The sequence below is a fragment of the Onychostoma macrolepis genome, chromosome 12 (assembly GCF_012432095.1).
Source record: "Onychostoma macrolepis isolate SWU-2019 chromosome 12, ASM1243209v1, whole genome shotgun sequence".
NCBI classification, from domain to species: domain Eukaryota; kingdom Metazoa; phylum Chordata; class Actinopteri; order Cypriniformes; family Cyprinidae; genus Onychostoma; species Onychostoma macrolepis.
In genome coordinates this window covers 1051360-1078816 of record NC_081166.1, presented here as the reverse complement: position 1 = coordinate 1078816, position 27457 = coordinate 1051360, and the positions used below count along the sequence as shown (strand labels likewise).

Below are 27457 nucleotides of genomic sequence, written 5' to 3'. Positions count from 1 at the left end.
GGTATATTCTATCTATCTATCTATCTATCTATCTATCTATCTATCTATCTATCAGCCCAGGTAACAAATTTACATTGGATCATTGTTTCGAAATGTTTCTAAAACGTTGAAATGTCCAGGTTTCTTGTCATGATTATTCATTTAAAGATTAGCCTTACAGTCCTCTACTAACTTTATTTTTACCCGAAAGATAACGTTATTTGAACATTTATTTTAAATATTCTAAAATGTGCAGTTTTCTTCCCGTGATTAGGACGTTATTTAAAGGTTACAAAAACATTTACTTACCCTAACCCTAAACAGAACGTTTTCTCCTCAACGTTATGAGAACGTATATCAGACATTAATAACGTTTTAAGAACGCGTTATTATTTTAAGAGCGTCTTGTCCCAATATTTATATAACCTTTAAAAAACGTTAGTGAAAATTGTGAGAACGGTATATGTTAGCTGGGACGTGAGTATGTGTCACGTGACCTCACTATGTTTTTCATTTCTTAAATTAGGCTAATGTTAATTATTCATTTTTAATTGTTAATTTGTGTAGGCTATATATAACATGTTTAGTTTTGGTAGTTAAATTATTATTTAAAAATGAGGAACATTTTTTGATGTTAGGCCTAGTTCCTGTTCGTATATGGAAGTCCGTTCACGCCACTAAATAAAAAATAAAAAATGTTAATTGCGAATTTTTATCTCACAATTCTGACTTTTTTTTTCTCCCAATTGTGAGATATAAACTCTGAACTCACAATTGTGAGTTATAAAGTCAGAATTGCGAGATAAAAAGTCGCAATTACCTTTTTTATTTTTTTTTTATTCAGTGGCGGAAATGGGCTTCCATATTGTTCTAGAAATGGAAGTCGAATTGCAGTATTTTTATTTTTGCAGTAATCGTCTGTGAGTCTGTCCGTAAACATAGACATAATAAATACTTATTTACATATTTAATATTTCTATGTCCGTATATACTGACAGTAGACTGCGAACTACATGTCCCATGATGCCCCGCGGCGCGCGTGCACGTCTCTCAGCAGTGGAATGTGTGGAATGTGTTTCCTGTGTTCGGCTGCATCATGAGCCGCGCAGCTCCGTTCTTCAGCTCGGTCTCCGCGCTTTTCCGTGAGTTTCGGCGGAGATCGCGAGGCGAATGAGCGGCGCAGTGATGGCGGAGCCGCTGCTCAAACGAACCTTCTCCAAACTCCGCGCAAAAGAGCGATTCCGCCGCAAGACGGACCCCAAACTCACCGGTGAGAGACCAGACCACTTCAGACCCTCATACACAACTCTGTGTTATTTGAATATAGCTTTATTAATGTTACAGTACAGCTGACGTTTTGCAGAAGATGCAAAATAACGCAAATAAATTATTCTAAAATGTTTTAGATCTGAAATGGTGCCAAAAATGCTGTAGATCTGTTACTTGAATTTAGTTTTAAATAAGTTTTAGTTAAAAAAAAAAAATCTACTACACAAATGCTTCCTATAGTTAGGCTGTTATTATATACTTTTTACTTATATCTACCAGTCAGAAGTTGGATGAATGTTTTTCCGCGTTAGAATAATTGTGAAGTCGTAAAAACTGATATATTCATAATAGATTTCTGTTACGTAAATAATACAATAAATAATATTAAATAAATAAAATAATACAGTTCCAGCTCTGGACATTCATCATCAACTTATTAAGCTGATTTTAAAAACTAGAAAAGGAGGAAATATTATTTTAGGATTTTTTAATTTATTTTTTTTAGAGTGAATTGGAGCAAATGGTGCATGGTGATGTTTCTCCTTCATTATCTGATCCAATTTAACCATAAAAAAATCTATCCTATCTATCTATCTATTAAAAAAAAAAATATATATATATATATATATATACATATATATTAGTTATTTTAGTTTTCATCATAATACTTCTTCACTGTTTGCTGTTAAAAAATAAAAATAACATTTTAGTTTTCTAAAGATGCTATTTCTAAGCCAAAATTGTTGTAGACACAATTAATATTTGTCTTCAAAACTAATTTTTTTTGCCTTTACATCAAACGTCTTTGAAGATCATGAGTCCGTGTGTCCAAGCTTCTGACCGCTAGTTTAATTGATTGGTTTATTTTGGAGAAATGCTCATGTTGTGTATCTCACAAAGAGAGCTCTGTGCTTCAGTATGAGGCAGTTTTAATGCTTCTTTCTCATGTGATGAGGTTATTTTGATGGAACGGCGGACAGCGGGTGACTAACGCTGCTGGATCTTGAGAAAACCATTGTGAGTCGGTTACATAATGCCTCTGCATCATTCTGTGTTACACGTACAGCATCACTGTTTACCCTCAATTAACCCTTTAAAGCCTTACATAGAAAATAATAGTCTGAAAAATCTAATTTTTTTAAAATGAATCCATTTATTGAGTCTTTAGACAAAACATTTACTGGAAAAAAACTCAATCAGACGACAGAAGACATGAGGAGATCAAAGTTTGATCATGTAGAGACCTTAGACATTTGTGACAGTTGGACCACAAAACCAGTCATAAGAGTACATTTTTTGAAATTGAGATTTTTGAGAATAAATCATCTTTCCATTGATGTATGGTTTGTTGGACAATATTTGTCTGAGATGCAACTATTTGAAAATCTGGAATCTGAGGGAGCAAAAAAATCAAAATATTGAGAAAATCACCTTTAAAGTTGATCAAATGAAGTTCTTAGCGATGCATATTACTAATCAAAAATGAAGTTTTGATATATTTACGGTAGGAATATTCTAATGATTTTTGGCATGAAAGAAAAATGTATAATTGTGACCCATACGATGTATTGTTGTGTGCTACTTACGACTGCTTTTGTGCTCCAGGCTCACATTTATGTGAAATATGATACAGCAGGCTTTATAGGGTTAATTAATACATGATTATAATATAGTCCTTTTACACCCGCACAGTCTGCTAGACTTTTACTGATTTCTGAATAACAGCGTTTAGAGGGAATCTCTTGTGTATTAATTTGTAGACTCTAACAAACATCACATTCAAACTCGAAGTGTCTGTGTGTTGGTTTAGTCTGGTTTTATTTACTCAGCCGCTCGTTCACACAGCTCTCGTTTTCTTTAATGTGCTCTCAAAGACCGCTCTTTACTGTGATACCGTAGTACAGTGATGGAAACAGTACTGTAATTAGTACCGTGTTTATGTAGTGTGGTATTATTTGCATGATAACGCTGAAGAATAATCATGGTGCATTTAAATGTAATCTCCTTTTAAAGTAGTGCTGTTGTTGTTTTGTGCGTTTTAAATAAACTAAAGCGAGATGAAATCCGTAAACAGAGTTGACAGGTGAGATGTCATGTTTGCATCGAGCTGTGCAATGGCATGATTATTATGATTATTCAGCATGCTTGCATGATGAGATCATCTCAGTATAGTCTCAGGAGTGAACTGAGAGTGTGTTTGGACTTTATCAGCACCGATGCATGAGTAATGATGACGGCTGATTCATAAATGAACAGAGAAATACTTCACCCAAAAATGTATAATTCTGTCTTGATTTTTCACCCTCGTGTAGAGTCAGACATATTTGACTTTCTTTGGTGGAACACAAAAGAAGACGTTTAGTTGAATGTTCATGCAAGGGAGGCTTATTATATTATTATTATATATTATTTTTTACACTCCAAAAAATATATGATATTTCATTAACACATTACAATAAGGTTCCATTTGTTTACATTAGTTAACTACATTGGTAACTAACAATGAAAAAGTATCTTATTTAATTGTTATTTCAACATTTACTAATGCATTATTAAAATCAAAAGTATATTCAATGGACAAGCATGAAAAAACATGCGCTAATGTTAAAGATTCTTTGTTATGCATTAACTAACATCGACGAATGGGACTTTATTGTAAAGTTTTACAACTGTATTAGTGCTGTTTTGTCATTTTTGGAGAATTTATATACTTTGGAAAAGAGCAGAATCAACGTTAGTGTTTCTCTGAAGAGAAAAGGTCAAAATGTTTGTGAAATGATGATGGAATGTTTAATTTCTGGATGCTTTATACCTGTAAAGATACCTCGAGATTCATGAAAAGCAGAAATGAAGTTTGACAACTTTCAATAGTTTTGTCTTCCTGTTTCTGTCTCTCTTTCTCTTTCCCTGCCTGTTATGTCTAAAATAGGGAAAGTAGTTTGCTGGCTGACTTGTGTTAGAGCTTTGGTGAGAGAGAGAGAGTGTGTGTGTGTGTGTGTGTGTGTGTGTGTGTGTGTGTGTGTGTGGTCATGCAGTCATTGTGGCACGATGTGAGGAATGAGAACAAGAAATATTGATAAGAGGCTGAGAACAAGAGTGTGTCTGTAGTGTCATGCATTACTGTCTACATAGGCAGCTCCCTTCTGAGGCAGCATCCTAACTCGAACGAACCCTCAGAAGTGAGTGATTTGCAATGCTCTGCATCGGCAGAAACACCATGATATGATTCCTTAACTAAAGTAAATTGTGCACATACTGAAATATTTTTTATTTATAAAAAACAAAATATTGTGAAATATATATATTTTTTTCTATTTTAAAATAAATATTTATTTGCATTTGATGAATAGAAAATAAAAAAAACAGCATTTATTTGAAATAGAAATCTTTTGTAAGATTATAAATGTCTTTACTGTCACTTTTGATTAATTTAATGCATCCTTGATGAATAAAAGTAATAATAAAAAAAAAAAAAAATTTTTTTTTAACCCCTAGCTTCTAATGGTAGTTTATCACGGTTTCCACAAAAATATTGTGCAGCACAACTGTTTTCAACATTGATAATAATCAGAAATGTTTCATCAAATCAGCATATTAGAATGATTTCTGAAGATCATGTGACACTGAAGACTGCAGTAATGATGCTGAAAATACAGCTGCATCACAGAAATAAATTACAGTTTAACAGATATTCACATAGAAAACTGTTATTTTAAATTGTAATAATATTTCACAATTTTACTGTGTTTCTGATTTGAATAAATGCAACCCATGGTGAACAGAAGAGACTTTAAAAAAAAAAAAACCCTTAATAATTCTAAAACTTTTGACTGCCAATTGCATGAATGTTGCAGTGCATTCTGGGATTGCTTTGTCCACATTTGATGCTGTCTTAGAATTTGGCCAGAAAAGTTATGCTGCATATTTTACCCATCTCAGATCCATTAGGAACGAGTGCAAAAACCGAAGCTGAAAGTATGTGAGAATCAGAGTCCGAGAGAGAAAGAAGGAATGTGAACTCTTGGGAATAATGATCCCAGCTGCAGCTTCACGGCTGTTGAGAGCCATATCACTGCTTCCCAGAGGAGCGTGTGTGTGTGTGTGTGTGTGTGTGTGTGTGTTGATCAGTGAGGGTCAACAGAGCTCTTTTTTTCGCTGTGCATCTGTGAACCACATGAGAGTCCAAAACAGAAAACTCATTCTCGATCTGCTTTCCTTGTTCTCTTCATCGAGTGTCTGCCTGCAGCGACCGAAACAAATGCATGTTCATTAAACGAAGGAATATTTATTTAAATGATCATTTACTCATCTCATGTTTCAAACTAAAAAAATCTTGCTTTATTTCTCCCAGTAGTTCATATGACTCGTGCACTAGTATTCTGGGCAGACTTTAACTACTATGTTCTTAATTGTTAGGTACTTTTTGTGTTCACGTTGTATTGCAGAACACTTTTACTGGTATTGTGGTGGGATATGGTGATGTTAGGGGCATGTTTGGTAGTATGGTTAGGTTTAAGGGTGGGTTAAGAGATAGAAGTAGAGTCAACAGCGTAATTATAGATTTAGTTACAGAAATTAATTACAGCATTATTATTATTATTTTTTTTTTTGGTTACACTATTTTAAAGTGTCCTTCCTTATTACAGTGTAATTATACATTTAAGTACTGAGTAATATTAATGTACTTACTATATGGGTTAGGACTAGAGTTACTTGCATATAATTATTCATAATTTATTGTTATTATAATAGTAAGCACATGTAAGGTAACAAGGACACTTTAAAATAGTGTCTACTTTATAGTTTTTTTTTTTTTTTTTTAGTATAACTTATTTGAGTTTTCTAACTTTTGTTTTTTAATTTAAGTATTTTTAGTTTTTTTGTCTAAATTAATATTTTTTATTTTATTTAAGTTACTTAAATAAAGGACTAACGTGAAGAGTTGTATTTTTATTAATTAACCTCAGCAATGATTAATAAATACTTTACTGCTTATTGTTAGTTAATTAATGCTATTTAATTTAATGCATTTACTAATGTTAATGAATGGGACCTTATTGTAAAGTGTTGTGTTTTCAGTTTTCATTTTAGTTGGTTTTAGTAATTTTATTATGTGCTTTTGGCTTTTTGATTAGTTTATTTATTTATTTTTATTATTTACTGTAGGTTTCATTTATTTTTGTTTTAGTTTTTAGAAATTTTTGCACATCAACTTATTTCAGTTTTTCCCCCCCATTTACATTACATTTTTTACATTAAGAATGGTTTAAAAATACTGTAACATGTATTGCTCGATGTTATTTGTTACAATAACTAATTGGACCTTATTGTGAAGTGTTGCAGTTTTGATGTTAGTGTTATTCACGTACAGTATACGTGGCTGTAATTAATTTTAGTTAACAATAACACTGATTCTTCTGGTCATATAATGCTTTGTGAGGCTGTTTATGGCCTCTTTCTCATTTCTGCTCACGTTGGTCTTTGAGTTTCTCTGACATCACGAGGAACCTTCATCAGAAAAGTACAGCATGTTCTCGCTGCTCCACACTAGAATGTAAACATACGCACTTCATATGTCTTTTTGCTTCATAATTTCTCTTTCGAGTGGCCGTCTAATGCTTCAGGATCTGGACTGTTTATACAGAGACTTTTAGTGCAAACTCCAGTCCAGAAGACCTCATTGTGCCTCAGCAAGTCATTTACTGAAAATTGTTTCTGATATTTACAGATAACTTGATTTGTATCTGTTATCTGGTTCAATACAAGCCACTGACCTCTATGAGCGGCGGTAATAGTGATGCTTGGCATGTGACACTTAGATGCTCAAACTCAACAGATCTGACCACTGGAAGTGTTGTATTGGAGATCTAGCCAGTGTTTGAACATAAACCATTTCAGTCGGTGTTAATTAGATCAGTTTTGTCAGCATCTCCTGTGTAACTTCAACAGGCTTCCTTCAGGTTTGCTGTCTGTTTTTCTGCGGAAAAACATTTATGTTTTTAATCCTTTTTTAATGACTTCTTCTTCCTGAGACTCTTCCTGGAAGCGCCAATTCACAGCTTGATTAGAGAACAGCCTTAAAACTGTCTGTCTGTCCTTGCAATAAAGTCGCAGTACCACTGTATTGCGCACGCACACGCACACATATATAACATTTTTATTTATTTACTTATTTTAATGTTGTTTACAGAGTATTTACAATGTTTTATAAAATGTATTTAAAAATGTTATATATAATAATTATATATTATGTATATACACCATATATATTGCACTAATATATATTAGTGCTGTAAAACGATTAATCGCGATTAATCGCATTCAGAATAAAAGTTTTGTTTACATAATATATGTATGTGTGCAGTGTATATTTATTATGTATATATAAATACACACACACATACATGTATATATTTAAGGAAAATGTTATGTATATATATATTAAATATATTTATTTGTAATATAAATATAAATATATACATGTAAATATTTTCAAAATATATACTGTATGTGTGTATTTATATATAGCTACATAATAAATATACACAGTACACACTGTATATTATGTAAACAAAACTTTTATTTTGGATGCGATTAATCGTGATTAATCGTTTGACAGCACTAATATATATATATATATATTTTAATTAATTAATTAATGTATTTATATATCCAGTTAGTTATGTAGTAATTTATTTTTCTTGTATTTATTTGAACTAAGTTGTTTACAGCATATTTACATTAATAGTGTTATAAATTGTATTTATTTCAATAACATTGGCTAATTTTCCAAAAATATGTTTTCAATATTTTTATTGATTCATCATTCTCTGTTCATTTCTGAATCAGAATCAGCCGTCATCATTACTCATGCATCAGCGCTGATAAATATATAGTTGTTTTAACTATTTTGTTTATAGCGTATTTGCATTTACAGTATGTTAAAAGAACGCTTTTCCCCCGGGTGATTTTATGGGCCTGCGTCCAAACAGAAGTAGAGTGTAATGTGCGGTTTGAGGCACTCTGTGAAAATATGCAAGCAGAAATGCAGCTGTCAGCATCTGGTCATACTAATAAACTGATAATGCTGTCTGGGCCGATGTTTAATTCTATAATCCTGCTCTAAACAGAGATGAGACCTGCTTCCAAACTGAAAAACAGAGCATTGCTCAAAGAAAATGTTCCATCTGATGTTGCTCCGGCGCAGAAAGAAAACATTCAGTGCAGAATCAAAAAATGTGTGGAAAACAGTATTTCCAGCATCAGAGCTGAATGGATGGCGCTTCAATAAGATGTCCATTGTTTCTCTGTGTAAAACTGAAGAAGCAAGACGTCTTGTGCAGGAATAAGCAGCGCTGATTAATCGTTGAGATAAGACGCTCATCCCAGAACAGTACGGATTGTTCAAGTTCACTTCAAGGCCCTCAGATGACATGCTTTTATGTCTAGTTTCCTTGAACTCTCAACATAAGTTAATCTAGACAAAAAATAATAATGCACGATGTTTAGAAGTCATGCATGCTCTAAATAATAAATAATTAGAGGTTTTGCACATCTGCACTAAATATTTAGATAATTTATGTCTGTTTTAGTTACCCTAGCATGCAATCTTTATAGTTCGTGCACTGCTCTGACCATCAGAAAGAGGTTTTACTCAGCAAATTACAAGAGAACATTGAGCGCAGATGTTTAGAAGCCGGTTTCCTTTTTCTCTAACGACTGAGGACGTGAGAGACTTTCTGCAGATCTGATCTGATGCTTCGAGCTCTCAGAGGAAACATCTTCATGGGGGATCTGGAGAGAATAAGGCTTTTCCAAATTGTGTTTCCCTCTGGATTGGGCCTGTTTTCACTCTTACAGTTGTTTTAGACGAGGCCAAAACAAGATCATGCATATTTGTTTTGGGTTTTTTATTGCTGCTCTATGAGTTGAAATAACTCATAGCAGTTTCTCAATGCCTCTGTTTTGAAACAGAAGATCGACTTCCATGTTTTCAGTCTTTCCTGACGTGATTATTAATAGTTTGGCTTGTGTTTTCGGGGCAGATGAGAGCAGTACAGGATGTCTCAAATTATGCTGCAGAGATGTGGGCGGCTGAAGGGGAGAGGGATCGGCGTTCTGGGAAAAACTCTTTAGCTGTTACGCCGTGAATATTCTCAGGAAACATTGCCACTAATTATTTCACACTGCCAAACATGGTAAATAAACTCAGGAGTAAACAAACATGCACACAGCCTTGTCAGTTTAGCTAATGAAGCCAAAGTTTTCATCACATTTTATCTTTCAACAATCTGTCATGGATTAGTCTTTCGAAACACATCTGTGTTCGACTGCTTTGACTTTAACGTTCAGTGCTTTAAAGCTGATACTGTTCAGATGCTGTTGTTTCAGAGAAGAAATCTTTTCTAACAATGCAAGTCTTCACTATCACTTTATTTAACATATCCTTGCTGAAAAAAAAGTTTTAATTTCTTAAAAAAAAAAAAGATTAAAAATGTACTGACCCTATTTGTTACAATAGATTTCTAATTTGAATAAATGCTGTTTTTTATTCATCAAAGAATCCTGAAAAAAGCATCAGAGATTCAAAAACAAAAAGAAGCAGAAAAACTGTTTTCAACATTGATAATAAACCAGCATATTTGTGAAGGATCATGTGACACTGCAGACTGGAGTAATGATGCTGAAAATTCAGAAATAAATTATATTTTAAAGTATATTAAAATAGAAAAACGTTTTTGTAAATCGTAATAATATTTCACAATATTACTGTTTTTTCTGTATTTTTGCTCAAATAAATGCAGCCTTGATGAGCAGAAGAGCCTTTTTAAAAACAGTAAAAATCGCACTTCTCTTAGTTCTCTAAGCAAACATGTTATTGGTGATGCTGATCATGTAAAAATGGCCAAATATCATCTGATTAATCGTCTTACTGTCTGTAAATGACTAAACTGTAGCTCTATGTCAAGGTTTTCCATTGCATGTGGCTATTTCGAGTCGTAGCAAACTAAATAGAGCCAGACCAGTTTATCAATGTGCTGTTTAAACCCAGAAAAGACTTCATAAACACACAGACTGGTGAATGAGCGTCAGAGGTGACGGGTGAGTCCAGCGTGCCGCCCGTGAGAGCGTGCTTTGTGTGAGCGTGTGTATTCTGGGGTGTTGTAATGAATAGTGAATAGGGTTAAGTGTGTGTGTGTCTGTCCAGCTGTGAAGGAAAGCCCTTTACACAGACCGCTCATTGAAAACCTCTCAGCGGCCCGACAGCTGTGTGTTTGTGACTGAAATCGCTCCCTGTTTTCGGACTTCCATGTGTGCCACTGTTATCTTTTTGTCTTCATTTCTTACTTTTTGTTTATGCCTTATCCTAATCTTTGAATATATGCTTTCCTCAACCTGTAAAGCCAGCAACACCAGTGGCATAGGTTCGATTCTCAGCTGAGCTGGTAAAAAAAATAAATGCATGGATTCAGGTGTCCACCAAAGGCATAGATAAAGCATCTTCCTTCAGTTTATCTGTGCATTTTGTCTGTGAAATATCTCAGCAAGTAGCTTGTTGCTGTCAGTTTCTCTCCTTCTCTTTTCTTGGCTGCTTAGGCAAAACAGGAAGTCATCTGTTGGCCCACTTAACGTACTGTAACACTTCCTGCTCAGGGAAGCATAAAGGGGTCTGTGTTGTGTTTTCTGTTTTCATCTTGAAGTCAATTTGGCTTCTGCAAGAGCGAACCAGGATATTGATTGAAAACATTGAGTTTCATTTATATTTACATTTATGCATTTGGTAGATGCTTTTATATAAAGCGACTTGCATTGCATTCAAGGTACACATTTACATCGTTTCAGTTCATGCATTCCTTGCAAATCAAACTTTTGATTTTGGTGTAATGCTTGAGTTACAGGAAAGCCACTTGTTTGAGAACACTTAGAATGCATTGATTTCAGTAGACATCGAAATGTCTATGAAAGTCGCATTTACTCTAAATGCTGAATTTGAACTTTTCCTGAAACACACTCTGACGTAGGCATCAAATGACCAGTGAAAATTTCAGTCGAGTGCTCGGAAATCCAATTTGCTGTATTCCCAATTGATTTCAAACTGATCCGGCTCTCTCTGCGCCCTCAAATTAGACTTGCACATTCTTATCTGTCAAACTTTCCATCAGAGCTTTGTGCAGTGTTTAAGCAGCAATTGCGGTTTAGGCATTTGGTTGTGGAGTGTTGTCTTGGCCTTGTAAACTAGCAACGGTTTTGACAAACTCATGTGCAGTGCTAACTAAAGAGCAATTGACAGAGATGTTTTTATTCAGCGCTTCCAGAGTCATGCAAGTCAGCAGAGATAATGCGCAGAGCTGATCTGGAGGGCACACGGGAGATATTCATGGCTTCTGGAATTGGATAAGATATTTGGCTAACTGTGTGTCACAAGCCACGCTCATAATTTCAAGAGGGGAAAGAACAGACGAAGAGAGAGAGAGAGAGAGAGAGAGAGGGAAAACAGGGGAGGAGGGAGTTTGGAGAAACTTCCAGATGTGGAAGAGGGGAGGGAGAAGGAGATGGTAAATATCTACAGCCCTCCTCTCGATGTCTGTTTTTTTTTTTTAATTCTTTCCAGTTGTCCTTTCTCTTCGCTGCTCTCTGTCCACATACGTCAGTGTAAACTCATCTCAGAAATGTTGTTTTAGGGAGGAATCAAACCCTGTAAAGGTTAATAGCCCCCAGTTTCACTTTTACTTGTGGTATTTGATATTTCCGAGTGTTGCAAGTCTCCAATGATCCATTTTTCAAGTTAGTCACTCCAATCCAGACAAATATTTCAACACCAAATAAGGCCAAAAACTCCTGCTATGGTAACTATTGCTGGTTTCTTTCCTCTGCCTTAGAAGTGACAGGGAAGGTGGACCTTTTCCAAAGTTCTTCATCAACTGCATCCACCTCAGGTCATGCCGAGACAGAGAGCTCCACTGTGGAGGAGTGTACCAGACGCTCCCAGATCACCGTCTCCAAAAAACAAAACTGGGCCAAACTTCCCTCTACAAGCAAAGACCCAGCCAGCACAGATCTGTGTACGAGCCTGGTCTACGGGCCACAGGACTGGGATTTGTGCTCAGGAAAGGCTGAGGTCTCAAAACAGGCCTGGAGCCAAAGGACTTTGAGTGAAGATGGTTTGAAGAGGAAGCGGAATGATCTGGAATTGGAGTTTGGATATTCCAGGACACCGTGCGATTCCGTTGACGCCGGTTTGCCGGAGTTGACCCCTGCATCTGCAGCTTTTGTGGATGTGTGTGCCTCTTCTAGCTCAGCGAAGATCTCTGGGCAAGGCGCCTACCTCCAGCACCTGGACAGGAGTAGTCGGGCCTGGGTACTGTCCACAGGAAAGCCCCAGTCGTCAGATGAAGTCCTCCCAACCAGAATCGCAGAGTGGCGACAGGGCCCAGGCGGAGATGGAAACATTTGGTACAACCCCATTCCTGAAGAGGACGACTCGAGGGCCACCGGAGGAGCAGCTCAGGAAAAATATGGAGATCCGTGGAGAAGGAGAGAAACTGAGGAATCGGCAAAGGAGAAAAGAGATCAGAAACGATCAGGGGGGTTGAGTCCCACCGGCGTCCATCAAATGAGAGAGATTCAAACTGAGGCCAACATCATCAGGGCGGATAGTTCGGGTATGGTCAGGTTTTCCATTATGTAAGAGTTTGTCACAAGCTAAGCTGAATTGCCAGCATACTTGCATTTCACACAGCTGGTTTAAAAACTGAGGTTAAAATGGGCAGTGCTGTTTTGAAACAATATTTATAGTAAGTTGAAATGTTGTGCTATGATTGGCATTCACAAATTTCAAAAATAGGATGGGAATTAACCACATTACATGTAATTAGAAGTTCTTTTCCTTAAACCTAGTGAGCTGCCTACCTAGATAGCATTTTAGGTGTGCCAGAGAGGTGAAGGCTGTTCCAAAAGGTAGGTGGCATAATTATAATTGTGCTGCCTTCTAAGAAACCTTCTTTTTGGCCAAATTTTATTGCAGCAGTCACGGAGAAGACAATTCCAGAATGCATCACAGAAAGTTCAACATAATTAAAAATTGACTGCTTTACTCAATATTTGTGTGTGCATTTTTATGTTAACCAGAGTCACGTGTGTAGCTAATGCTGGGTACACACTTAAAAGATTTTTAAAATCTTATAAGATCTTCAAAATGTGAGAGACCACAAACACGAGGACAAAAAATCCTAGATTTAACCATTTTGCTCCTATAGTGTGTGGTGTGCCGCGATGTGACAAAGACAGCACACCACACACCAACAGATCTTCAACCAGAGTCCCGACTGTGAACACTGGAAATCTCGCAAAATCTCTCGAGACTTGAGAATAAATATGCTTTACAGGACACACTGTATAAACACTCCTGCTGTTGCCATAAATCGACAAGCTGATCCTCCATCTCTGCTGTCCAAATCCCATGATTGCGTTTGTTATGCTTCTGTATTCTGTCAGCTCGCTTTCTGATTGGATATTGTTTCGTTTCACGTGATAATCTCCAGATCGTATGCGCGTTTGTCCTCTGGGTTCCCCCCACACATCAGGATTTCAACATTGAATATTTACGATTCGCGATTGGGGCATCTTCGACGTTCTTCCCGAGCAGATTCAGTCACTCTTAACACACCTCACACCACAGGAAAATCTGATAAGATAATCTTTAGAACCACCAAGATAATCGGGACATTACCTAGGATTGTCAGAAGGGGAGAATTCGGCCCAAAATCAGCCCAATTATCTTGTGGTGTGTACCCAGCATTAGTGACATGCTAATGTCAAACTCCATTGGAAAGCAATATGGGTCAAGTCTCTGGAGAACTGCATATGTGAACTGCTGTTTTACTGCCTGTGTAGAGCAGTGGTTCCCAACCACATTCCTAGAAACACTAGGAACACTAGCCCCACAAACACTGTCCTTAATCAAACACACCTGATTCATGTCATCAGCTCATTAGAGACTCCAAACTGAAGTGGGTGTGTGAGCCAAAGGAGACGTAGTGTTGTGGGTTTTCCAGGAACATTGTTGGGAACAACTGATGTAGAGAAGGGCTGGGCAGCTCTGGCTTTCGAAGGCTCACTGTCCCGTCAAGCAAGGGTGTCCAAATCTGCTTCTGGAAGGCTAGCATCCTGCAGAGTTTAGCTCCATTACACTTGTCTGGAAGTTTCAAGTTAGTCTGAAGACTTTGATTAGCTGGTTCAGGTGTGTTTAATTAGGGTTGGAGCTAAACTCTGCAGGACAGTGGCCCTCCAGGAGCAGAATTGGACACTCCTGCTGTAGAGTTTAGCTCCGACTCTGTTAAACCTTACCTGTCTGTAACTTTCTAGTAATCCTGAAGAACTTGATTAGCTTGTTCAACCCTTCAGGAAAGTGGATCTTGAGGTCCAGAGTTGCCCACCTCTGATGTAGAGTGTTCCAAATCAGTTTATTACAGGAGTGTCCAATCCTGCCCCTGGAGGCTCACCTTCTAGACCAGGGGTTCTCAACTCTGGCCCTTGAGGTCCACTTTCCTGGAGAGTTTAACTCCAACCCTAATCAAACACACCTGAACAAGTTAATCAAGATCTTCAGAAATGCTACAAAGTTATAAGTAGGTGAGTTTGATCAAGGTTGAAGCTAAACTCTGCAGTAAAGTGGATCTCGCGGGCCAGAGTTGAGAACCTTTGTTCTAGACAAGTTAAACACTTGATTAAACACACCTTGACCAGCTAATGAAGGTCTTCAGGATCTCTAGGAGCTTCTGTTTCCACTCCCAAGGTTCCATTTCTGTTGTCCATCATGCTGCCTATGTATGTGGTAAACAGCAGGCATCTCACTAGGTTTTGGAACAGACTTGTACTTCAAGATACTAGAGCACAACTTCTACTTGCCTGTCAGGGCTTCTTAAAGGTTCAGGATCATCTTAAAGGTTAAATTCCTTGTTTCTAACATTGTGTGTTTCTTTCGGTTCAGATCTGGTTGTGCTACAGTCGGACTGTATTAGCTCTGCTAGTGGTGTGAAATCTGACAGTCCCGGGGCGCCAAAGAAAAGCTCGGGAGAGGGTGGAAGTGGCAGCAGTGTGATCGACAAGATCAAGTCTCCAGGAACAGTGCGGCGGCTTTCTATGAAGATGCGTAAGCTTCCGGAACTAAGACGGAAGCTTAGCCTACGCTCATCCCGTAATCAGCGCAACGGACAAGGGAACGCCAGCAGTGCACCGGGAGCGTCCGATGAGGCTTCGCCACCAAATGCACACAAGGAATCGTCCAACGTCATCAGTAAGTACCACCTGGACTCCAGTGCACCTGCAAGGCCAAGGCGTCGATCCTCTCGAACGCGTTCTGCTAGTAAAGGAGGATATCTTAGCGATGGAGACTCACCAGAACTCTTGCCAAAGCAGGGCTCGGGTCAGGGGTCGAAAGAGTCACCTACACCACCACCGCACCGTGGACCACAGGATTCACTCGCTGTGGCAGACGTAGAGTCGTTCCGCTTGTACTCGCTGCCGGATCAGCATCGCTGTGCTCAGAGACTTTCAGGGCTGCTCACGGTGCATCTGCTGGGCGTCGATGAGCTGCTACGATCCGCTCGGAACGACGCTACTAAAGAAGTCTTCTGTGCCATTCAAGTGGACGGCGTGACCCGGGCTCGAACGTCCCTGCTTACCTGTCGAGGGGCATTTCTCCCACTAAACCACACCTTTAACCTGGAGCTCGAGAGGGCACGGCTGCTCAAACTGGTCATCTTGACGCCGACGAATGCCAGCGGAAACAACGGCTCTGCAGTGCCTGCCGCTCCCGCACGTAACCGGGTGTGCTGTCTGGGTGCTGTGGCTATACCGCCCCTCTTCAAGGGTAAGAGAACAGCAAATCAAGTCACACGGTGAAATCAATAGTTCCCACTGTAAGACCACATCCACACGAAGCCAGAGCTTTTCCTATCCGATCTTTTTCTTTTTTTTTCCCGTCTCAAGAAATATCTGCGTACACACGAAACCACGAAACCGACACAAAATGATGTAATATACATGCCAGACCAGTATGTGGCGCTGTAATTCTACCACAGAGATACACTAAAAACGGAGAACACTTAGACTATGCGCATAAACCTTGCACGCTGTATACAAACGGACATGGAACAATACATTTATTAATCTGTGTTAATGTTAGTACCCCTATTATGGATTTTTGAAAATTACCTTTCATGCAGTGTGTAACACAGCTCTAAGTGAATGAAATCATCCTGCAAAATTTTAAATCTGAAAGTGCATCGTGTATAAAGTTATTCTCTCAAAAGAAACAGTTGACTCTGAATCATTGAAACGAGTCATTTTTAAAACGAATCCCAAGTCGTTTCATGTTGACGTCAACGTGAAACATTAGCATATTGCTGCCCACTTGTTGGTCTTTTCTGGTTGGTCTGAATGAAAATGCAAATTCATTCTTTGCCACTAGGTGCCACTTTTGGAGCAGTAAAATAGCGGTTTCCCCGGTAAATGCTGCTTTATCAGGCATTACAGGTGAGATTAGATGAAAATGAGACCAATCGACTAATCACCGCAGATTAGCGTCACGCAAAGGAGAGGTTTGGAAAAATGAATCGCTGAGCGAATCGTTTGGGAGTCGTTGAGCAAGTAAGGTCAAAATAAATGCATATTATAAGAACACAATGAAAGTGTTTTTTGACCTTGCATGCATGTCAACCTGTTGTTGGGGACTCCCAAAACCGAAATATGAACCTTTCATAACCCATAATAGGGGCACAAAATATACGGATTGGCTGTACACATGAAAACGCAAGAGTGTCGTTTTCAGATTTATTCACTCTGGGACCCGTTTTAAAAGAAATAGTAGTTTCATGCTCCCAAAACGCCGGATCCGTCTGGACGAAACGCCAATACGATACAAAATTTTTACGTATACAGCTAAACGCGTCTCATGTGGATGGGGCCTAAGTTCTGATTGGATGAGCCATTTTTAAAGCTGTTTTAAGATTGCAAGAAGTACACTAAGATTTTTAATGTTTTTTTTTAAAGAAGTCTCTTCTGCTCACCAAGCCTGTGTTCATTTGATCCAAAGTACAGCAAAAAAAAGAAAAATTTTTAAATATTTTTACTATTTAAAATAATTTTCTATTTGAATATATTTTAAAATGTAATTTATTCCTGTGATTTCAAAGCTGTATTTTGGCATGACTTAATGATTGGACAAGGAAAGACCCCATTACATAATAAATCCATTGACACATTTATACATCGCACAACCATTAAACAGCCATTCCACCCAGCCATACCCTGCATTGGCTTTGATCTTGTGCTTTGCCCTTATCTCTTTATCTCGTCTCTCTCTCTCTCTCTCTCTCTCTCTGTCTTTCTCTATCTCTCTCTCCCGCAGCTTCTCGCAGTCAGCAGCTGTGTGTCCGTCTGGAGCCTCGCGGTTTGCTGTATGTGAAGTTGACCCTTCTGGAGCAGTTTGTGACCCCGTTCCCCCGCCTCAGTGACCTGCCTCCTCCTAATGTGTTCGGGGTGGAGCTGCGCCACCTGGTGGAGAAGGAGACGTCTGCGCTCAAAGTGCCTCTGATCATTCAGAAGTGTGTTTCTGAGATCGAGAGGAGAGGACTGAGGGTGAGACGAGCTCAGATATCTCTCAGACTCGATGTGCGTTAAATATGACTGTATTAAGAGACTGTATGTGTTTCTGTAGGTGGTGGGATTGTATCGTCTTTGTGGCTCCGCAGCGGTGAAGAAGGAATTGCGGGATGCGTTTGAGAGGGACAGTGTAGGGGTTACCTTAAACGATGAGCTCTATCCCGACGTCAACGTCATTACCGGTCAGTCAGCCACAAACAACACACAATCTGATATATATATATACCCTGACATCTACTGTGGAAGCTTGTTTCTGCTAAAATTGACATTTTATCTCACAATTCTGATATTTTTTTCTCATAGCTATAAGAAAAAGTCAGAATTGTAAGATGGAAACTCGTCAGAAAAAGTCAGATTTGTCTATTCAGTGGTGGAAAGTGTTATTATAGTTAACTAAAACTAAAACCATTAAAAAAAAAAAATTTTGTTACTTGAAATAAAATAAAACATAAAAAGCTTAATCTTATTTTCATTTCAACTAGTTTCCAAGGCAACGTTTCTCATTCTCATCTAGTTTAACGTGATATACTAAAATAACTAAAACTAAAGTAAAAATGAACACAAACTATATAGACATATTTCAAAACAACAAAGCAAATAAAATAAAATGCACAAATAAAATGACAAAAATGCACAGCAAAAAACTTGGTCTAAAATCTACAAATGAAATCAAATTTAAAATATTAACAAAACTGTAATACGTAAAATGATACTAAAATGATAATGGGTGGAAACAAGCTTGACTTTTTTTCCTTGCAACTGCAAATTTATATCTCACAATTCAAATTTCTCTGAGAATTGTGAGGAAGAAAGTGTGAGATAAACTCAGATTTGTATGTTTGGAAAGTCAGAAGTGCCTTTTTTTTGTTGTTTTTGACTTTCCTGTCAAATTTGAGTTTATATCTCACAACTTAGAATTCAGATTTATATCTCACAAGTCTGAGTTTATATTTTGTGAGAAAATTGCATGAAAAAGTCTAAAATGTGAGTTAAAAAGCTTGCATAATTTACTTGGTATATGAAGGTAATTCTGCAGTGGGTTTTTGTTGATGAAAGTATGGATTGTTTTGTGATGTTGTCAGGCATTCTGAAGGACTACCTGCGTGAGCTGCCGTCTCCTCTCATCACGAGGACCCTGTATGAAGTGGTGTTAGAGGCCATGATGGTTCGGCCGGCCTGCAGAAACGACAGCGACGCTCAGAGATCACAGAACACCGTCTCGCTGCTGCAGTGTCTTCCTGAAGCAGAGCGGGTAACACATCTCAGACTCATCACAGCATGTACTTCATCAGTCCAGTCTTCTGTTATATGCACTTTAAACTTTAAAATACAAATCTTATATTCATGTACACTGCTGCTCAAAAGTTTGGGATGAGTAAGATTTTTAATTTTTTTAAGGGAGTCTCTTCTGCTCATCAAGGCTGTATTTATTCGATCAAAAAACTGTAATATTGTGAAATCTTATTGCAATTTCTAATATTGGTTTCCTATTTTAATATACTTTAAAATAGAATTTATTTCTGTGATGTGCAGCTGTGTTTTCAGCATCATTACTCCAGTCTTCAGCGTCACATGATCTTCAGAAATCATAATAATATGCTGATTTATTACGAGTGTTGAAACTCTTCATATTGTGATACTTTTTTCTTTGATTCTTTGATGAATACAAAGTTAAAAAGAGCAACATTTGTTCAAAATAGAAATCTTTTCTAACAATAGAAGTCTTTACTATGACTTTTTATTCATTTAACACATCCCTCCAGAATAAAAGTATTAATTTCTTTAAAAAAAAAAAAAAGAAAAACTTACTGACCCCAAACTTTTGAATAGCATTGTGTATTGTAACACAAAATGTATTTTTTAAATAAATGCTGTTCTTTGTAACTTTTTATTAATCAAAGAATCCTTAAAAAAATATCACAGGTCCCAAAAAAATATGAAGCAGCAAAACGGTTTCCAATATTGATTATAAATCAGCATATTAGAATGATTTCTGAAGATCATGTGACACTGAAGACTGCAGTAATGATGCTGAAAATACAGCTGTGCATCACAGAAATACATTACAGTTGAACACATATTCACATAGAAAACTGTTATTTTAAATTGCAATATTTCACAAAATAGGTTTTTTTTCTGTATTTTTGATCAAATAGATAAAGCCTTGATGAGCAGAAGAGACTTCTTTAAAAAACATAAAAAATCTTACTGATCCCAAACTTTTGAGCAGCAGTGTACATTACATCTATTTTGAGAACATTAGAATTATTATCAAATATTAACCTTGACCCTCTATCACTAGCACTCTCTATTCGTTTTCTAACTGCTTGTTTTTCTTAAAAAAAAAAAAAAACTAACAGTAGATTCCTAAAATTTTTTCTATTCTATCTACTTGTTTTCTTTGTGTATATACACACACACACACACATATATATATATATATCCGTGTCCAGCTGTATATGTGAGATGTGTGTGTGTGTGTATATATATCTATCTATCTATATAGATAACGTGTGTGTGTGTACGTTTGAGTGTGTGTGTGTGTGTGTGTGGGGGGGGGGGGGTTGTTTGTCCCATGTGAGCAGCAGAACAGCAGCCTGAGGGTTTCCAGCATGTTCCAAAACAAACTGGTTGGGAATGAGAACCTTCTGCTCCTCCTGCTCTCACACACTCTTTCTTTTCTCATCTCTTCTTCTTCATTTAGATGCATACGGGTCACTTTTAGGAGCTTGCATAATTTTGCTATGATTAAGCATCCTGAAGTCTTGTAATCAAAATGGGCTTGATTTACTTTATGTGTCACTGTTGATTAAAAACCAGTGAAATGCATGGTTTCTTTTTATATTTTACATGAGATTTTACATTTTTTGTTTTCACTTTAATTTAGTTGTTTTTGTAATTTTTTTTAGTTCATTAGTCTATGTAGTTTTTACATCTTTATTCAATAATTTTAGTTTATTTTAGTACATAGTTAAATTAAAATTGGTTAAATAAATTAAAATAAGTTAATAAATTAAGTTAATTACCATGTTAAATAAATTAAATTAGGTGAAATAAATTGTTCACTTTTTATATCAGTTAACATTTTATTTCAAGTGTATTTCTGATACACATTCAGTGGTTTTTCTTTCTTTAGAATAGTATGCGGAGCAGTGTGCAGTGAAAAAGTTTTCAAACATTCATTACTATTTTAATTTAATTTAGTGTGTGGCATTCAGTTATGTTGGAATTATATGTGGTTGTATTTTTAATCTAATTTTAAGTAAAAATGTCTGAACTTTTGTCAGTCTGATCAAATAAAGAGTCATGAAATGAGAGTTAAAAATCACAGCTGATATTTCTATATCTACAGTACATTTGTTGCACTTGGAATGAAAGCTCAAGTAAAGTGCATTGCATTGTGGGATACGGTACCCAATACTGCACATTTTGGCAAATGCATAGAAGTCTGTGTGATTAGAATCAAACCCTGCCTTACTGAATATTAGTTTCACTTTTAAATGGTCATATTACAGAATTAAAATGTGTTTCTAATGCATCTTTAGTGCTTGCTGTTGTTTGATGGGATGTGTTTGTGTGTCTCCTGAAGGCGACTCTTTGCTTCCTGCTGGATCATCTGAGTCTGGTGGCGTCTTACAGCGACAGCAACCGAATGACGTGTCAGAATCTGGCCGTGTGTTTCGGGCCGGTTCTCCTGACGCCCACGCAGGAGTCGTGGCAGGCCGGGATGACGGCCCCCGGATCAGGGGCCCTGACGGGGTCCGGGGCCGGTCGAGGAGGCCGTAGTTTTGCACACAGTGAAGAGATCGCCAGCGCCGTGGACTTTAAACGACACATCGAGGCGCTGCACTATCTCCTGCAGCTCTGGCCTGGTGAGTCTGGGTCCCAAAACATCATTTACTTTGACTTACTTTCTTCATATCTAATATTTTATTAATACAACATAAAATTATAAACAGTTAATAAATGTATTATTTAAAATAAATGTATTTATTAATAAAAAATGTAAAAAATAAAAGTATAATAAAAAGAAAATAAATGTGTATGCATATATACATGTATAGTTTTCTGGTTGCTCTGGTCCATATATATGTCGCATTTATTTACAAAGTACTTTAATACAGATCAGATTGCTTCCAAGCAGCTTTACAGTAGGGCTGTCAGAATGGCTGAAAAACTAAATTCGAATTTTGTACTTAAACATTATCAATATTCGAATTATATTAGAATTTAAAAGGCATGATTCCAGTTTGGGGGCTTTTGGTTTCTCTCCTGAGGCCACAAGAGGGCGCATCGAGCAAAATATTACTAATGCACGTTTCTTCAAAGCAATAAAATAACACGACTATCTTTGAAAAAAGTGCATAATTTTTAAAATAATGTTTATATACCATATATATAATTAAGTTGCTTAAACAATTCGAAACAAAACAGCATCATGTATGAATGTATAGTTTAATACAAAGGACCGGAAACCAGTCACAAAGAGTACTTTCTTCATTTAAAAGCATGAGATGCAGTGGGATGCAGAAAAACTGCCATAAAGTCTCGAGACGTTTTTTTTAAAGTTGAACTTGCATTAATTTTACATGCTTTCTAAACATGTGCGAGACACAAGTGCAACACTGAAAATGCGATAAATATGCGTTCTGTGTGAACGGCTTGGTTCCAGTTTTGATGTAAACAACATCTTCTCCGCATTGATGTTCTCTTTTTCCACAAGAGAGATTTTGCAGAGATTTGCTCATTTCAATTATAATTACAGATTAAATGTCAACTATAAAGCAGCTCTACAAAAGATAATATAGTGGCGTTAAATTCAGCAGTCTCATTTAATATCTTCAAGTTCAGCTAAATCATATTAATTGTTTAATATTGCCACAAAATGCACCATAGAAATGATTCACATCAGTGCTTCTCGACGCAAACATCATTTGCCGTTCCACAGGAAAAAATAGTCATGCGTTGGTTGATTTTACACACACTGAAAAATAAAGTGGTGTAGAAACAATTTTTACTCAAAACATTGCTAGTAAATTTCAAAAACGGCAAGAAACATTAAATTAAATGTTAATTTCTGAAGTGTAAAAAAACTCTGAAATAGTATTTTCTTGTAAAATGCACTAATAATTGTAATAATTGTTTACAGTGCAGTGAAAACATACAAAAGTCTTGACATGCATGAATTTATTCCATGCATTTTTTCCTCTGAATGTCATCTGGTTTAGATTGTCGTTCCAGTGCCGCTCATGCAGTCAAACGTCATGCATATAATCCGATCATTATCAGTTGCACATTGAATGTTTGAACTTTGAGCATCATGTTTCGACCCGTGACTCGAGTGCAGTAGCTGACCCGATGTGCAACATGCATGTGACAGCTGAGGCGGATTTGCATGGCACATCAGTCTAAATATGTGCACATCTGCCGCGTGCAGGGGCGGACTTAGTGATTTATGGGCCCTAAGCAAATTTCAGGTATGGGGCCCCAGTTCAATAACTAGATGCTCTTTTACGCCTAACCCTTATTTTGCTCTCTCTCTCTCTCTCGTAGATTATAGCTATAACTAGTTTATTTACCCCTTCACAACTTAAGTAAATAATTACTAAAGTTGTGAAGCCATATTAGGCTTCCTTATTTATAATGAGAGGATTCAGCTGTAAACACTAAATCATTGCTGTTGCATAAGCGCCACCTGCTGGCAGAGAGTGAATCTGCTCATGCTGCATGTATGCTGCATCTGTGTTAGTATCATGATTAAAATTATCATTTTAAATGGAAAGAGTACAAGACAAAGCCTTAGTTTGTTTATATGAAGAGATTATTTTTATTTGTGTAACTTGCTTATTTGATTTGGGGTTTAAAATTTCAATTTAGTTTTGTTATATTTCAATTTCATAAAGAAACGTGCAGCAATAGCCTAATAAAAGGACACCTTCTCATTTACTGTATAATGTCTTCGATCTCATTTCGTTAAAAAAATCGAATCGTGAGTTGAGTGAATCGTTACATCCCTAGCGTTCAATGTGTGTTTTTTCGCAGTACCCAAAGGACGAGTGACGGATGACTCTCTGGCGTCCCAGAGTTCCTTGCAGGTGGTCGTTTCCCGCAGGGGGCGTGGCCGGCTGGAGAGCCCGCCCTGTAACCGCTACGCCGGCGATTGGAGCGTTTGTGGGCGGGACTTCCTGTCGAACGACGAGGCGGATTATGACGAGGTGGCAGGCAGCGAGAGCGACGACGATATGGAGGAGCCGAAGAAGAGGGACGTATGGACGTCTCCCGACAGTCTGTACGTGGACGACTTTGCGCTCGACTTTGACGCTCCGTTCACGTGCCGACTGAGTCTGAAAGACTTCGACACTCTGATTTCAGATTTGGAGAGAGAGTTAGCCAAACAAATCAACATCTGCCTCTGAACCAGACTGAATCTGTGCGTGTTCGTCATTTTGAGCTGAGCACTCGACAGATGCGTTTTAATAGTTAAAAATAGAGTAACTTTAAAAAACGCTTCTCGAGACATGAGTTCTGTTGCATGTGTAGTATTGACACAAAACGACAACTACAAGTTGCCAAGGAAATGCCAACATAAAGGCACGTTCACAACAAGGATGATTACTATAAAGATATATTACGTTTTTAATATTAAAGAATAGCAGAGTCCACACCGCAGCTGTAACGATAAAGACACAGAGAAACGATATCATTGGAATCGCTTTCAAAATTATTTTTTCCAGCGATACAAACATTGACAGCCAATCAGAATCCATCCTGCTATAATGAACTCGAGAATTTAAAGCAGCAGACGAGCGTGCGTGTCTTTATTTAGAATAAACCGATGATATCGTCCGCTGGTGTGGATGCTAATATCGTTATATTTATCTTCGTTCTTAGTGTGAACGGGTTTGACTTTACAGTCAAAATGAAAATAAATACTGTATTTTCCAGAGAATAAATTGCATCGTTAAGAGAAGAAAAAAAAAAAAACATATGCAAGTTGCATCTGTGTTAAGACACATTTACATAACAGTAAATAAAACAAAATGTTTACAAACATTATAAAGATATATTGTAGATTAAAAAATAATAAAGTTAATTTGGACTTTTTTTCTCACAATTCTGACTTTTTTTCTCAAAATATACAAACTCTGAGATATAAACTCAAGAAATATGAGAGATAAACTTGTAATTCGGAGAAAAAGAGTCAGAATTGTGAGAGAAAATGTTGCAAATACCTTTTTTATTTTTTATTTCGTCACGTAAATAAAATTGCGGAAAAAATATAATTGCGAGATAAAAATAGTAGAATTAAGTTTTTATTTAGTTGCAAAAACGAAAGTGAACAAAAACTAGAACTGCGAGATTTAAACTAGAAAAAAGAAAAAAAATGCGAGATTTAAACTTAAAATTGCAAGTTTATATCTCACAATTCTGAGTTTATATCTTGCAATGAAAAGAATTGCTCTTTTCACGGAATTTGCGAGAAAAAAAATCTGAATTTGCGAGTCGCAGTTACCTTTATTTCATTGTGGAAACAGACAAACAAAAAACAACAGCTGCAATAATATTAGTCACTATTCTGAGTTTATAAAAATAGCAATTCTCAAAGTTGTGAGAAAAAAAAAAAGGGCCAAATTGTGAGATAAAAAGGCGCAATTAACTTTTTATGCTTTTATTTTGTGGTGGAAATGGGCTTCCATAAAAATCACAGCACATTTCAGAAGATAAAAAATGTGACTTATACTCTGGAAAATATGGTAGGTTTACTGATTGATAAAATGTATTTTTTTTCCAAAGTATTTTGTCATGCAATAAATGTTTTCATTGTTGGGTTTTTGTGCCCAATCACTCCGAGAACCTTTGATAGCAACTACTGTAACATAATACCAACAAGCACAAAAACTTGATTTTTCTTCATTGTTCTTCTGAAGGGGAGACGCGTATCGATTATTATAATATGCTATATCGTGCATTATAACACAGTATAAACACTAATGAGGTGGCCGGTGCTGAAGGATGACGGCAGGCGGTTCGTCTGCACTACATTTGTGTGAAGTTTCTCTTATTTAAAGCTCTGTGTACGACTCTTATTCCAGAAGGCTGGTTTGTGACGACCAGCTGTGTTTGGGCCAAGATTTCATCACTCTTTCCACCAGGACATTCCGTTACGTGCGTTTCTTCGCCAGACTCGCTTTGGCAACGGCGACATGAAGCCTTAGTTTTACTTTGCAGAATTATTTTTTTCCTGCGTAAGGTTTAACAGTGAACGTATTTATTACATTCCCTTGAGGTCACGTCATAGGAACGTTCTGGGTTTGATGCAGCCTGACAGCATTTGTGACATAATGTTGATTTGAGTGTGAGAAGCCAAAGACAATATTTGACATAATGGGGCTTCGGTAATTGATGTTATTTAAAGGTTAAGCGTGTCATTTCTTTCCTAAAAAGCTTTTCCTAAACACTCGTCCTGTCTGTCATTGGTCAGCCAGACAGATAGCTCCGCCCTAAACTCACGTGATTGGATGAGTCAGAAGTCACTTAAACAGACAAATCAATGTTTTGAAAGTGTCACAATGTGACATTAAACAGCATTTAAAGTAATTCAAAAGTAACCAAAAAAATTAAATGTATTGAATCCAGAACATTCGTTTAAAGCTGAATTTCTGTTTGAGATGCGAGTAGGCAATCAGTAAAATGAGAGACCTTTAATATAGTGTTAATTTTGACTGAATTTGCACAGTTCATTATGCCAAAATGTTTAGATTCAGGTTTGTTTTTTCATATTCAGATATAAATGCTAAAACGACACGATGCATCAGGACATGCACATGCACTAGGAAGTGTGCACTCATTTTTTTTTTAACCTTGTGTCTTTTATAACCTGTATTATTAAGCCAAAGACTGTTGTGATGATTATTGCACTTCTGTGTCTAGTTTTCTGGATTGTGCTTGTGCTGCTTTAGCTGATTTGAGATCAGTCTGTTACTGAGAGCAGCTCTATGTTTCATATCTGAGCACGGTACAAATAATCTCAACTGTGATTTGATTCTAAAAGCCACAAATGGAATAGAAAGGCCATGACTGAGCTCACCAGCTCCTTATGCAAACCCATTGACATGTTTTATTTGAATTTAGATTTGTTTAGTTGTATAAACAGTATTATTATATTCTATTATTGCACCTGTAACATTAAGCACTTCTGTCTGTGCTCATGCATAGCTAAAACGCAGCGATACACACATGTGTGTGTGTGTGTGTGTGTGTGGATGAGATGTACCATTCAGTGTTATGTTAAAGAAATAAAGCACAGTGTTGCGTTTCTACAATGTGTGTTTTCTCTGTATTCACCGTCCTAAGTGTCATTTAAAGGGAAAGTTAAAGGAATAGTTCACCCAAAAATGAACATTTGCTGAAAATGTGCTCACCCTCAGATCATCTCAGATTAGGATGAGTGTGTTTCTTCATCAGATTTGGAGGAATGTCTCAGCAATGGATGCTCTGCAGTGAATGGGTGCCGTCAGAATGAGAGTCCAAACAGCTGATAAAA

At 37.0% G+C, this 27457-nt stretch overlaps 1 protein-coding gene across 2 annotated transcripts; it reads left to right on the top strand.

Moving 5' to 3' along the window:
- Positions 1-1019: 1019 nt before the first annotated feature.
- On the top strand, positions 1020-27393 carry LOC131551003 (rho GTPase-activating protein SYDE2). Of its 2 annotated transcripts, XM_058793576.1 has the most exons (8): positions 1020-1249; positions 12129-12911; positions 15239-16120; positions 17660-17889; positions 17969-18095; positions 18996-19165; positions 21503-21785; positions 23956-27393. In XM_058793576.1, the coding sequence occupies exons 1-8, from the start codon at positions 1150-1152 to the stop codon at positions 24327-24329; spliced, it is 2949 nt and encodes a 982-aa protein (XP_058649559.1). In that variant the 5' UTR covers positions 1020-1149; the 3' UTR covers positions 24330-27393. The 2 variants fall into 2 exon arrangements, with proteins under 2 accessions (XP_058649559.1, XP_058649560.1); XM_058793577.1 differs by lacking the exon at positions 12129-12911 and having other exon boundaries at positions 1022-1249; positions 23956-27391.
- The last annotated feature ends 64 nt before the right edge of the window (positions 27394-27457 follow it).

What these genes read in the sequence shown, in the direction of transcription:
- LOC131551003 (XM_058793576.1), top strand. Translation starts at nt 1,150, where the DNA reads ATGAGCGGCGCAGTGATGGCGGAGCCGCTGCTCAAACGAACCTTCTCC. An exon ending in TATACCGCCCCTCTTCAAGG is followed by an intron (nt 16,121 to 17,659) that starts GTAAGAGAACAG and finishes TCTCTCCCGCAG; the next exon opens with CTTCTCGCAGTCAGCAGCTG. An exon ending in GTCTTCCTGAAGCAGAGCGG is followed by an intron (nt 19,166 to 21,502) that starts GTAACACATCTC and finishes TGTCTCCTGAAG; the next exon opens with GCGACTCTTTGCTTCCTGCT.